The sequence below is a fragment of the Meles meles genome, chromosome X, assembly GCF_922984935.1.
Source record: "Meles meles chromosome X, mMelMel3.1 paternal haplotype, whole genome shotgun sequence".
NCBI lineage: Eukaryota > Metazoa > Chordata > Mammalia > Carnivora > Mustelidae > Meles > Meles meles.
Genome location: NC_060087.1, coordinates 54,276,538 through 54,290,325, shown reverse-complemented (window position 1 = coordinate 54,290,325; position 13,788 = coordinate 54,276,538). Strand labels below are relative to the sequence as shown.

Sequence of the window (13,788 nt, the reverse complement as noted above, 5' to 3'; positions counted from 1 at the left end):
TGGTTCTTTGAAAGAATCAATAAGATTGATAAACCCCTGGCCAGACTCATCAAAAAGAAAAGAGAAAGGACCCAAATAAATAAAATCATGAATGAAAGAGGAGAGATCACAACTAACACCAAAGAAATACAGACAATTATAAGAACATACTATGAGCAACTCTACACCAACAAATTTGACAATCTGGAAGAAATGGATGCATTCCTAGAGACATAGAAACTACCACAACTGAACCAGGAAGAAATAGAAAACCTGAACAGTCCCATAACCAGTAAGGAGATTGAAACAGTCATCAAATATCTCCAAACAAACAAAAGCCCAGGGCCAGACGGCTTCCCAGGGGTATTCTACCAAACATTTAAAGAAGAACTAATTCCTATTCTCCTGAAACTGTTCCAAAAAATAGAAATGGAAGGAAAACTTCCAAACTCATTTTATGAGGCCAGCATCACCTTGATCCCAAAACCAGACAAGGATCCCACCAAAAAAGAGAACTACAGACCAATATCCTTGATGAACACAGATGCAAAAATTCTCACCAAAATACTAGCCAATAGGATTCAAGAGTACATTAAAAGTATTATTCACCACGACCAAGTGGGATTTATTCCTGGGCTGCAAGGTTGGTTCAACATTCGCAAATCAATCAATGTGATAGAACACATTAATAAAAGAAAGAACAAGAACCATATGATAATCTCAATAGATACTGAAAAAGCATTTGACAAAGTACAGCATCCCTTCCTGATCAAAACTCTTCAAAGTGTAGAGATAGAGGGCACATATCTCAGTATTATCAAAGCCATCTATGAAAAACCCACCGCAAATATCATTCTCAATGGAGAAAAACTGAAAGCTTTTCTGCTAAGGTCAGGAACAGAGCAGGGATGTCCATTATCACCACTGCTATTCAACATAGTGCTAGAAGTCCTAGCCTCAGCAATCACACAACAAAAAGAAATTAAAGGCATCCAAATCAGCAAAGAAGAAGTCAGACTATCACTCTTTGCAGATGATATGATACTATATGTGGAAAACTCAAAAGACTCCACTCCAAAACTGCTAGAACTTGTACAGGAATTCAGTAAAGTGTCAGGATATAAAATCAATGCACAGAAATCAGTTGCATTTCTCTACACCAACAAGACAGAAGAAAGAGAAATTAAGGAGTCAATCCCATTTACAATTGTACCCAAAACTATAAAATACCTAGGAATAAACCTAACCAAAGAGACTAAGAATCTATATGCAGAAAACTATAAAGTACTCATGAAAGAAATTGAGGAAGACACAAAGAAATGGAAAAATGTTCCATGCTCCTGGATTGGAAGAGTAAATATTGTGAAAATGTCTATGCTACCTAAAGCAATCTACACATTTAATGCAATCCCTATCAAAATACCATCCATTTTTTTTTTCAAAAAAATGGAACAAATAATCCTAAAATTTATATGGAACCAGAAAAGACCTCGAATAGCCAAAGGAATATTGAAAAAGAAAGCCAAAGTTGGTGGCATCACAATTCCGGACTTCAAGCTCTATTACAAAGCCGTCATCATCAAGACAGCATGATACTGGCACAAAAACAGACACATAGATCAGTGGAACAGAATAGAGAGCCCAGAAATAGACCCTCAACTCTATGGTCAACTAATCTTCGACAAAGCAGGAAAGAATGTCCAATGGAAAAAAGACAGCCTCTTCAATAAATGGTGGTGGGAAAATTGGAAAGCCACATGCAGAAAAATGAAATTGGACCACTTCCTTACACCACACACGAAAATAGACTCAAAATGGATGAAGGACCTCAATGTGAGAAAGGAATCCATCAAAATCCTTGAGGAGAATGCAGGCAGCAACCTCTTCGACCTCAGCCGCAGCAACATCTTCCTAAGAACATCGGCAAAGGAAAGGGAAGCAAGGGCAAAAATGAACTATTGGGATTTCATCAAGATCAAAAGCTTTTGCACAGCAAAGGAAACAGTTAACAAAACCAAAAGACAACTGACAGAATGGGAGAAGATATTTGCAAACGACATATCAGATAAAGGGCTAGTATCCAAAATTTATAAGGAACTTAGCCAACTCAACACCCAAAGAACAAACAATCCAATCAAGAAATGGGCAGAGGACATGAACAGACATTTCTACAAAGAAGACATCCAGATGGCCATCAGACACATGAAAAAGTGCTCCACATCACTCGGCATCAGGGAAATACAAATCAAAACCACAATGAGATATCATCTCACACCAGTCAGAATGGCTAACATTAACAAGTCAGGAAATGACAGATGTTGGTGAGGATGTGGTGAAAGGGGAACCCTCCTCCACTGTTGGTGGGAATGCAAGCTGGGGCAACCACTCTGGAAAACAGCACGGAGGTTCCTCAAAATGTTGAAAATAGGACTACCCTGTGACACAGGAATTGCACTACTGGGTATTTACCCTAAAGATACAAACACAGTGATCAGAAGGGGCACATGTACCTGAACGTTTATAGCAGCAATGTCTGCAATAGCCAAACTATGGAAAGAACCTAGATGTCCATCAACAGATGAATGGATAAAGAAGATGTGGTATATATACACAATGGCATAACTATGCAGCCATCAAATGAAATGAAATCTTGCCATTTGCGACGACGTGGATGGAACTAAAGGGTATCAGGCTTAGTCAAATAAGTCAATTGGAGAAAGACAACTGTCATATGATCTCTCTGATATGAGGACATGGAGAAACAACATGGGAGGTTAGGGGGATAGAAGAAGAATAAATGAAACAAGATGGGATTGGGAGGGAGACAAACCATAAATGACTCTTAATCTCACAAAACAAACTGGGGGTTGCTGGAGGAGGTGGGGTTGGGAGAGGGGGATGGGGTTATGGACATTGGGGAGGGTATTTGCTATCGTGAGTGCTTTGAAGTATGTAAACCTGGCGATTCACAGACCTGTACCCCTGGGGATAAAAATACATTATATGTTTATTAAAAAAAAAATTGGAAGGGGAGGCGAACCATAAGATACTATGGACTCTGAAAAACAACCTGAGGATTTTGAAGGGGTGGTGGTGGGAGTTTGGGGGAACCAGGTGGTGGGTAATAGGGAGGGCATGTATTGCATGGAGCACTGGGTGTTGCGCAAAAACAATGAATACTGTTACACTGAAAAAAAAATAAATTTATTAAAAAAATTAAAGTAGCCATCAGTAAAAAAAAATTTAAAAAAATGAATTCTTGCCATTTGCAAGAACATGGATGGAACTAGAGGGCATTATGCTACGCAAAATAAGTCGAACAGAAAAAGACAATTATCATATGACCTCATTGATATGTGGATTTCTTTTTTTTTTTTTCCGTATGCTAGGGATTTATCAGAATCACCTGGGAAGATTTTTCTTATTATTGTGTTCAGTTAGCCAATATATAGTACATCGTTAATTTTTTATGTGGTGTTCAACAATTCATTAGTTGCATATAATGCACAGTGCTCATCAAAACACATGCCTGACTTAATATCCACCACACGGCTACCCCATCCCACCATACCCTTCCTCTCCATAACCTTCAGTTTGTTTTCCAGAGTCCAGAATCTCTTATGGTTTATCTCCCTCTCTGATTTCTTCCCATTCTGTTTTCACTCCGTTCCACTATGGTTCTCCATGCTATTGTTTATGTTCTTCATATGGGTGAAACCATATGATAATTGTCTTTCTCTGCTTGACTTATTTCACTTAGCATAATCCCCTCCAGTTCCATACATGTTGATGCAAATGGTAGGTATTTATCTTTTCTGCTAGCTGAGTAATATTCCATTGTATATATGAACCACATCTTCTTTATCCATTCTTATCTTGAAGGACATCTCAGCTCCTTCCACAGTGTGGCTATGGTGGACATTGCCGCTATGAGCATTGCAGAACAGGTGCCCCCTTTGTTTCACTACATTTGTATCTTTGGGGTAAATACCTAGTAGGGAAATTACTGGGTTATGGTGTAGCTCTATTTTTAACTTTGTGAGGAACCTCCACACTCTTTTCCAAAGTGGCTATACCAGTTTGCATTCCCACCAACAGTGTAAGAGTGCCCTCTTTCTCCACAACCTCCACAAAATTTGTTTTTCTCTGTCTTGTTAATTTTTGTCATTCTAACTGGTGTAAGGTGGTATCTCACTATGGTTTTGATCTGTATTTCATTGACAGCTAGTGATGTCATTCATTTTTTTTCATGTGTCTGTTGTCCATTCACATGTCTTCTGTGGAGAAGTGTCTGTTCATATCTTCTGGCCATTTCTTGACTGGATTATTTCTTTATTGGGTATTGAGTTTGAGAAGTTCTTTATAGATCTTGGATACTAATCATTTCTCTGCAATGTCATTTGAAAAAATCTTCTCCTATTCCATGGGTTACCTCTTTGTTTTGTTGACTGTTTCCTTTGCTGTATAGAATTTTTTCATCTTGATGAAGTCCCATTTTTGCTTTTGCTTTCCTTGTGTTTAGAGACATATCTAGCAAGAACTTGCTGTGGTCATGGTTGAAGAGGTTGCTGTCTGTGTTCTCCTCTAGGATTCTGATGGATTCCTGTCTCACATTTAGGTCTTTTATTAATTTTTAGTTTATCTTTATGAACTGTGTAAAAGAATGATCCAGTTTCATTCTTCTACATGTGCCTGTCCAATTTTCCCAGCACCATTTAATGAAGAGACTGTTGTTGTTTTTGTTGTTGTTTTTCCCATTGAATATTCTTTCCTACTTTGTTGAAGATTAGTTGATCATCGAATTGAAGGTCTATTTCTGGGTTGTCTATTCTATTCCATTGATCTATGTGTCTGTATTTGTTCCAAAACATGCAGTCTTGATGACCACAGCATTGTAATATAGCTTAAAGTCTGGCACTGTGATGACCCCAGCTTTGGTTTTCTTTTTCAATATTCTCCTAGAAGTTCTGGGTCTTTTCTGGTTTCATACATATTTTAGGTTTATTTGTTCCAGCTCTGTGAAAAATGATGACATTTTGATGGGGATTGCATTTAAAGTGTAGATTTCTCTGGGTAACTAAACATTTTAACAATGTTTATTCTTCTGATCCATGAACATGGAGTGTTTTTCTATCTCTTTGTGTTTTCCCCAATTTCTTTCATAAGTGTTCTGTAGTTTATAGAGCATAGATCTTTTACCTCTTTAGATTTATTCCTATGTATCTATGTTTTTTTTTTCTTTTCAGTGTAACCGTATTCATTGTTTTTGCATCACACCCAGTGCTCCATGAAATACGTGCCCTCTCTATTACCCACCGCCTGGCTCCCCCAACGTCCCAACCCCCACAACTTCAAAACTCTCAGGTTGTTTTTCAGAGTCCATAGACTCTCGTGGTTCATCTCCCCTTCCAATTTCCTTCAACTCCCTTCTCCTCTCCATCTCCCCACGTCCTCCATGTTCTTTGTTATGCTCCACAAATAAGTGAAATCATATGATACTTGACTCTCTCTGCTTCACTTATTTCACTCAGCATAATCTCTTCCAGTCCCGTCCATGTTGCTACAAAAGTTGGGTATTCCTCCTTTCTGATGGAGGCATAATACTCCATCATATATATGGACCACATCTTCCTTATCCATTCGTCCATTGAAGGGCATCTTTTTTTTTTTTAAAGATTTTATTTATTTATTTGACACAGAGAGATCACAAGTAGGCAGAGAGGCAGACAGAGAGAGTGAGAGGGAAGCAGGCTCCCTGCTGAGCAGAGAGCCCGATGTGGGACTCGATCCCAGGACTCTGAGATCATGACCTAGCCGAAAGCAGCAGCTTAAACCACTGAGCCACCCAGGCGCCCCCATTGAAGGGCATCTTGGTTCTTTCCACAGTTTGGCGACCGTGACCATTGCTCCTATAAACACTGGGGTACGGATGGCCCTTATTTTCACTACATCTGTATCCTTGGGGTAAATACCCAGTAGTGCAATTGCAAGGTCATAGGAAAGCTCTATTTTTAATTTCTTGAGGAATCTCCACACTGTTCTCCAAAGTGGCTGCTCCAACTTGCATTCCCACCAACAGTGTAAGAGGGTTCCCCTTTCTCCACAACCTCTCCAACACACGTTGCTTCCTGTCTTGCTAATTTTGGCCATTCTAACGGGTGTAAGGTGATATCTCAACATGTTTTTAACTTGAATCTCCCTGATGGCTAGTGATGATGAGCAGTTTTTTAAAGATTTTATTTATGTATTTGACAGACAGAGATCACAGGTAGGCAGAGAGGCAGGCAGAGAGAGAGAGGAGGAAGCAGGCTCCCCGCTGAGCAAAGAGTCCAATGCGGGGCTCGATCCCAGGACCTTAGGATCATGACCTGAGCCGAAGGCAGAGGCTTAACCCACTGAGCCACCCAGGCGCCCCTATGATGAGCATTTTTTCATGTGTCTGATAGCCATTTGTATGTCCTCATTGGAGAAGTATCTGTTCATATCTTCTGCCCATTTTTTGATATGATTATCTGTTTTGTGTGTGTTGAGTTTGAGGAGTTCTTTATAGATCCTGGATATCAACATGTTGTCTGTACTGTCATTTGCAAATATCTTCTCCCATTCCGTGGGTTGCCTCTTTGTTTGGTTGACTGTTTCCTTTGCTGTGCAGAAGCTTTTGATCTTGATGAATTCCCAAAAGTTCATTTTCACTTTTGTTTCATTTGCCTTCGGAGACATATCTTGAAAGAAGTTGCTGTGGCTGATATCGAAGAGGTTACTGCCTATGTTCTCCTCTAGGATTCTGGTGGATTCCTGTCTCACGTTGAGGTCTTTTATCCATTTCGAGTTTATCTTTGTGTATGGTGTAAGAGAATGTTCGAGTTTCATTCTTCTACATATCACTGTCAAGTTTTCCCAGGAACATTTATTGAAGAGACTATCTTTTTTCCACTGTATATTTTTTTTCCTGTTTTGTCGAAGATTATTTGACCATAGAGTTGAGGGTCGCTACCCTTCTTTTCTTTTGAGGTCCATTGCCATGGTAAATTGTTCTCCGTCCTTTGACTTTCATCTGGAGGTGACTTTAGGTTTGAAATGAGTTTTTTGTAGATAGCATGTGGATGAGTCCTCCTTTTTAAATCCAATCTTAAACCTTGTGTCTTTTGATGGGAGCATTCAGCCCATTTACATTCAGAGTAACTAATTAAAGATATTAATTGAGTGCCATTTTATTACTTGTGATGTCCCTATTTGTGAAGATTGTCTCTGCTTCTTTCTGGTCTGTAATACTCTTGGGGTCTCTCCTTGCTTCCAGAATCCCCTTAATATTTCTTGAAGGGCTGGTTTAGTGATCACATATTGTTTCAGTTTTTGCCTGTCCTGGAAGCATTTTATCTCCCCATCCTTTCTGAATGACAGCCCTGCTGGACAAAATATTCTTGTCTGCATGTTCTTCTGATTTAATACCCTGAATATGACTTGCTAGCCTTTTCTGGCTTGCCACCTTTCTGTGAATAGGTCTAATGTTGTTCTGATGTTCCTCCATCCATATGTAAGGAACCTTCTCTCCCTAGCTATTGTCAGGATAGTTTCCTTGGCTGTATGATTTGCAAGCTTCACTATTATATGTCAGGGTGTCGATCTATTTTTATTGATTTTGAAAGGAGTCCTCTCTACCTCTTGGACACAAATGCTTGTTTCTTTCCCCAGATTAGTGAAGTTCTCAGCTATGATATACTCAAATATAGCTTCTAGTGCTCTCTCTCTCGCTCTCTCTCTCTCTCCACCTTCTCAGGGATCCCAATAATTCTGACATTGAAAACTCATGATACAATTAATCTCTCCACAACATTTTTCATGGGCTACTAGCTGCCTATCTCTGTTTTCTTCAATTTCCTTCCTTTCCATCAGCTTATCTTCTAGAACACTTATTCTCTCTTTTGCCTCATTTACCCTGGCTGTTTGAATATCCAGTTTAGATTGCATCTCATTCATAGCATTTTCAAGTTCATCCTGATTAGTCTCATTTCTGCTCTTAGAGATTCTATATTTTCACTACTGCTTTTTTCAAGCCTAGCTATTGTCTTTATGATTGTTATACTGAATTCTATCTCTGAATCTTCCTTATATCCATATCTATTAGATCTATGCCAGAGAATAGTCTCTGGTCCTTTTTTTCGTGAGTTCCTCTTTCTTGCCATTCTGTTAAGAGAATAATGGGTGGGCCAATGAACAGAGTCTAAAATATCAACCACATCTTGTTTGGGATGTTTCACCCTAGCAACATCCCGAGTAGTCAGAAGCCAGCACAGAAAAACAAAGTCAAAATGAAACGCCAAAATAAAATTGAATAAAAGGGCAAAGGGGAAGAGAGATTATAATCTTGCAGTGTGGACAAAGAAGGGTGTTTCACTTGTTCCTGGGTGAATTTTGTTAGAAGACACTACATCCTAAAATTGCAACAAAAGTAAACCTTATAGGAAGTCTGGGTGGCTCACTCAGTTAAGTGTCTGCCTTCAGCTCAGGTCATGATCCCAGTGTCCTGTGATCAAGTCCCACATTAGGATCCTTGCTGAGAAGGGACACTGTTTCTCCCTCAGCCTGCTGCTCTCTCTCTCTCTCTCTGACAAATAAATAAAACCCTAAAAATGTATATATATATATACACTTATATGTGTGTGTATATATATATACACTATATATATATGTATACACATATATACACATATACACATATATATGTGTGTATGTATATATACACAAATGTGTATATATATATACATATACATATAATAATTTTAAGGTTTTATTTATTTGTCAGAGAGAGAGAGAGAAAGAGAGAGAGAGTATAGTGTAAAAGGAGTAAAATGAAGATTTATCTATAAAAAAAAGATAGGTGTGAAAAAATACAAGTTAAAATGTGACTATGAAATACAAGTTGGTATAATAAGCATCTAGTTGAAATTAGAAAAAGGTAAAAAGAAAAAAGAAAAAGAAGAAAACAAAGGAGAGTTTTTTTTGTTTTGTTTTGTTTTGTTTTTTAATATTTAATTAATTAATTTATTTTTTTCAGTGCAACAGTATTCATTGTTTTTGCACAACACTCAGTGCTCTATGCAATACGTGCCCTCCCTATTACCCAGCACCTGGTTCCCCCAACCTCCCACCCCAACCCCTTCAAAACCCTCAGGTTGTTTTTCAGAGTCCATAGTCTCTTATGTTTCACCTCCCCTTCCAATTTCCCTCAACTTCCTTCTCCTCTCCATCTCCCAATGTACAAAGGAGAGTTTTATCTGAAAAATAAATATGTCATGAGGCAACACCTGGAGCTCAATATACTATTTGCCTATGGCATTGGAATTTTAGTCTTATGGGATCCATAGGCTTGTCATCTACCTGTTCTTTCAGACTGTCTTCTGGGGAGTGGCCTTCTGTGGTGTTTCTCAAGTACCCCCACCTGGGAAGAGTTGTCCCACCCCTTCTCAGGGGCATGGGATCAGTGCAAATGGGTCCTTTGAATGGTGTTTGTTCCCTGGAGGCTTTCCATGTCTCTTCAGAGGGTCAGATCAAAAATGGCTGTGCCCAAACCTCTGGCCCAGAGAAGATTGCAGTTTTTTCTCTTTAATAAACCCTCCAGGACAAACAGTCTCCATTTCAGGATGCACTGAAAACTGCAGCCTCCCACGGGATATGCCCACTGAAACTCTCTTAGAGGTAGTCCCAGGGGCCTGGGAATGCCACTGACGTTTTTGACTCTAAAACCATGAGTAGAGGTGGGCTCATGCTTGCACACCTGAAGCTCCTGGATCATGTCTGGTTGCCATTCTAAAGTCCTTTCTGGGCTGCTACTGCCCTGAGAGCTTTTGTCTAGTCAGGTACAGGTTCCAGACTTTTTCAGGCTGCTCAGGAAAAGAGCAATTATCAACCAATCCAACTCATAGTTTATGATGGTCTGAGCTGAGAAACCCCTCCTGGACTCACTGACCATAACCTGCTTCCTGATTTCACTGCTCAGGCACTCTACCAGTTCAGATAGAGTATCTACCCATTCGCTCTGTGACTCTTCAGATCCTGAGACCACAATTCCTTGTCCTACCTAGAATTCTGTCTTTTCATTTCCAGAACCATTTTAGGAGAGAGATGTCTCTCACTGGAGCAGATGTCTAAGGGCTTATTTTGTGCTCCAATGTTATATCACTTTCCAGGAATGAGCTTATGGAACCTCCCTCCCCCTTATGTTTATCTTCCTATATCACCCCACAGATTCATGACTGCACATATCCTACCTTGCAAAAAGCAGTAGCTTTTCAGCTTGTAGAGATCCAGATATATATTCTTACATCTCAGGCTGATTTCATGGGTGTTCAAAATAGTTTGATAAATATACAGCTGAATTCAGAGGATTAGTTGAAATGGGGTCCCCTATACCTCCACTATCTTTCTCCCCTCCCCTGATATGTGGAATTTAAGAAAGAAGGTAGAGGATCATAGGGGAAGAAAGGAAAAAATGAAACAAAACTATATCTGAGAGGGAGACAAACCATAAGAGACTCTTAAAATTAAGAAACAAACTGAGGGATGTTGGAGGGAAGGGGTGGGGGAATGGGGTAACTGAGTGATAGACATTAGGGAGGTTATATGTTGCAGTGAAATTGGGTGTTATATAAGAGTAATGAATCACAGACTTCTACCCCTTAAACAAATAATACATTATATGTTAATTAAAAAAAACATTGAACCTTGTTGAACTCTAGTTTTCTTATCTGTAAAATAAAGTTGTTGTGAGGATTAGATAGAACTATATACTAAGATGTACCTCTAGATAGTCTTCTAAGAAACTCCTGCATAGAACAATGGTATGGTTCATAAGACTTTTGCTATCCCTGCTCCCTCTCTAGGAGCGTCCAGTAGTGTTCTATGTGCTGTGAGGAATATAAGAGAGGCATAAAACAAGACCCCTGCCCTCCAGAACAATGGGATAATTGAATGAAAATCTTGCTAGTCTATGGCTTTTTACTTTTGTTCTGGTTGTGCACAGGCTAAGATTCCAGTGAGTTCATCAACCAATGATAGACTCATAAAGAAACAGACTCCTGATCCTTGAGAATTAAAAAAAAAAATATTTACTTATTTGAGACAGAGAGCTCAAATTTATTTACTTATTTGAGACAGAGATCCAGGGGAAGGGCACAGAAGGTGAGAATATCAATCATACTACTTGCTGAGCGCAGAGCCTGATGTGGGGCTTGATCTCACAACCTTGACTTCATGATCTCAGCGAAAACTGAGAGTCAGATATTTAACTGACTGAGCCACCCAGGTGCCCCAATCATTTAGAATTTTCAGATAAACTGAATGACAACTCGTTTTGGAAATAAAAGGAGGTTTTTATTTTGACAAAAATATTTTAAAAACTGTTTTAATAGTTTACTTTTGTTTAAAAAAATGGAAGAAGGGATTCCTAAAGATCTCTTACATGAGATAAAAAATTATATGAGAAAGTATGGAATAAAGTATGAAGGCACTCTTGGTTATGTATTTACTATTATTCTACAGCAAATCACCACACATTTAGTGTCTTAAAATAACACCAACTTATTTATTTTTAGTTCAGGTCAGAATTCTAAAATTCTAAAATTCAAAATCTACCTAACAAGATAGTGTTGTTTCAGGAGAGAATCTGTTTCCTTGTTATTTCCAGTTTCAGAGGATATCCAAATTCCTTCGCTCGTGGCTTCTTTCTTACACCACATGACTTCTTGTTTCTGTCATCACATCTCCTACTAGTCATTCTTATCTGGCTGCCTCCTTCCTTCTCTTCCCTCTTATAAGGATTTTGTGATTCTAGTGAGTCTACTTTGATAAATCAGGATAATTTCACCTATCTCAAATCCTTAATTTAAACCAGCAAAGTCCCATTTACCATGTAAGATAACCTATTTACAGATTCCAGGGATTAGAATGTGAACTTCTTTAGGAGGTTATTATTCAACCTACCATAGGTACTGTAGCTCAGAGATAATCACTGGGATTAGAAAAGTAAGGATGTTATTTATGGAGGCAGTACATCTTGACAGGTATGAAGATAAGGAGGAGGTCACTCTTATGCTGAGAAATGACATGAACACAAGAAATGTGGGTAGAAATCAGCATAATTTACATGGAGGCTATTAAAACGACTGATGTAAATGCAGTAGGTGTGAAAAATACAACCAAATGGAAGGGGAGAAAGGTCAGATCACAAAACCAGGCATAGGGATCCAAATTTGGTAGAATGGCAAGTGGGAGTTACTGGTAGTTCTGAAATAAGCTGCCAAGTGATGTTATAAAAGCATTCTTGGGATGATTGGTCCAGGCAAGTAGAGGTGGGAGAAGGGACCCCAAGAGGAACAAAGGTTGAATGAGTTGTCTCTACTGAGGTATTTTAGGTCAAAGATGCTTTAGGGTATCTGAAAACAAATTGCCAACAATTTTAAGGGAGAAAGAAAGGGGAAAGGTGGAATCATTTTAGCCCCTCCACCTACAAGAGCACAAGCTGTACACAACAACCAGGGGCCTCTCATAGTGTTTAGCAAAGGAAGATGGTTTCTATGAGTTCATGGAAATTTTTTTCTTTTTTAAAGAGTAAGTATATTTTACACTTACCTCATTGCCACATTACTTCCATCTATGACAACTGGCCTCAAATTTTCACTGCTGTCTATTTCATCTTCAAGAAACAGTTCAGGACTTGTGATCTCTCTGGAGTTGGGACCCCGAGGCACTAAAAGATTCAAGCTGACCTGTCCTCCTGAATCACCTTTGTTCCCAAGTCTGACGAGCTCTGCCAATACATCATTAATGAGTGATTCTGGGCCCAACTTGTTCAACACTGATTGAATCTGTGTCTCTGCATAGCCTAGCTTTAGAGCAAAATCCATCTTGGCTTGGTATTCCTTTTCCAAGTCAAGCTTCCCCTCTTGCAGAATGCTGCTCTGGGAGAAGCTTGGATGATCTAAGCAGGGTGATCTATAGAGCTGACGGTGTGGCTTAGAAGGAATTTCCTTTTTTTTCAAGTAAACATCCCCAGGTTGGTAGCTATTGTCATTGTTGCTGCTCTTAAGGATCATCTGTTCAGGGTCGCATTCAGAATTCATACACTCTTCTGAGTCAGCATTGCTTTTCTCCATGCTGTCCTGCTTAGACTGTTGTTTCTCTTCCTTGGAGGCATTCTTCTCCATTTTTTGTGTCTCCACTGCAGCTGTGGCCGTCATCCCGTTCAGTGGGCAGTCTGAAGTCTAATCAGCTCTTTTTTTCTTTTTAGCCTGCTTGGAATCCACATACAATTACATTGTTTTGTGGTATAATGTGGTGGTAGGGATGAAGCAAGCGTTTCTGTGTTTGGTTTGATATGTTCAGATGTTACCAGTCCCTACAAATAAACAAACATACCACAGTCATGTTTAGTAAAATTTTGGAAAAGCACTTCAGAATACAACTGTTTCTTTGTAAGAGACTACAGCCTATATGACCTTTAATTTTTGTGATTCAAGTGATTGGACTCATATCTCAATAAAAAAAGAGAGAGACTCTAATTCTTTAATAATTCTATGCATAAGAATTTCAGTGGTGGCAATAATACTGCAATTCCACTCCCCTCTCACAAAATCAATCACACTATAGTTAACTGCTAATAATAACAGCTTTGAAAAAGAAAAATGTGACATTTCAACAAGGGTCAAGAATATATACATCCTTGAAAGTATTCTTTTCCTTTCTGCCAGTTAAGTTTTACCAAATCTCACACAAGATCCTTCTTGCTAAAGCTGAGTTCCACTCCTGAAAAGC

General features: G+C 39.0%; 1 protein-coding gene across 1 annotated transcript in view; it reads right to left on the bottom strand.

Moving 5' to 3' along the window:
- The window catches only part of ZC3H12B (zinc finger CCCH-type containing 12B), a 137,170-nt gene extending 123,939 nt beyond the window's left edge, over nucleotides 1–13,231 (bottom strand). Inside the window, exon 1 of the mRNA XM_045995748.1 lies at nucleotides 12,607–13,231. Within this exon, the coding sequence (XP_045851704.1) occupies nucleotides 12,607–13,214 (608 nt within the window). The 5' untranslated portion in view covers nucleotides 13,215–13,231. The remainder of the gene's footprint in view (nucleotides 1–12,606) is intronic.
- Nucleotides 13,232–13,788: the final 557 nt, after the last annotated feature.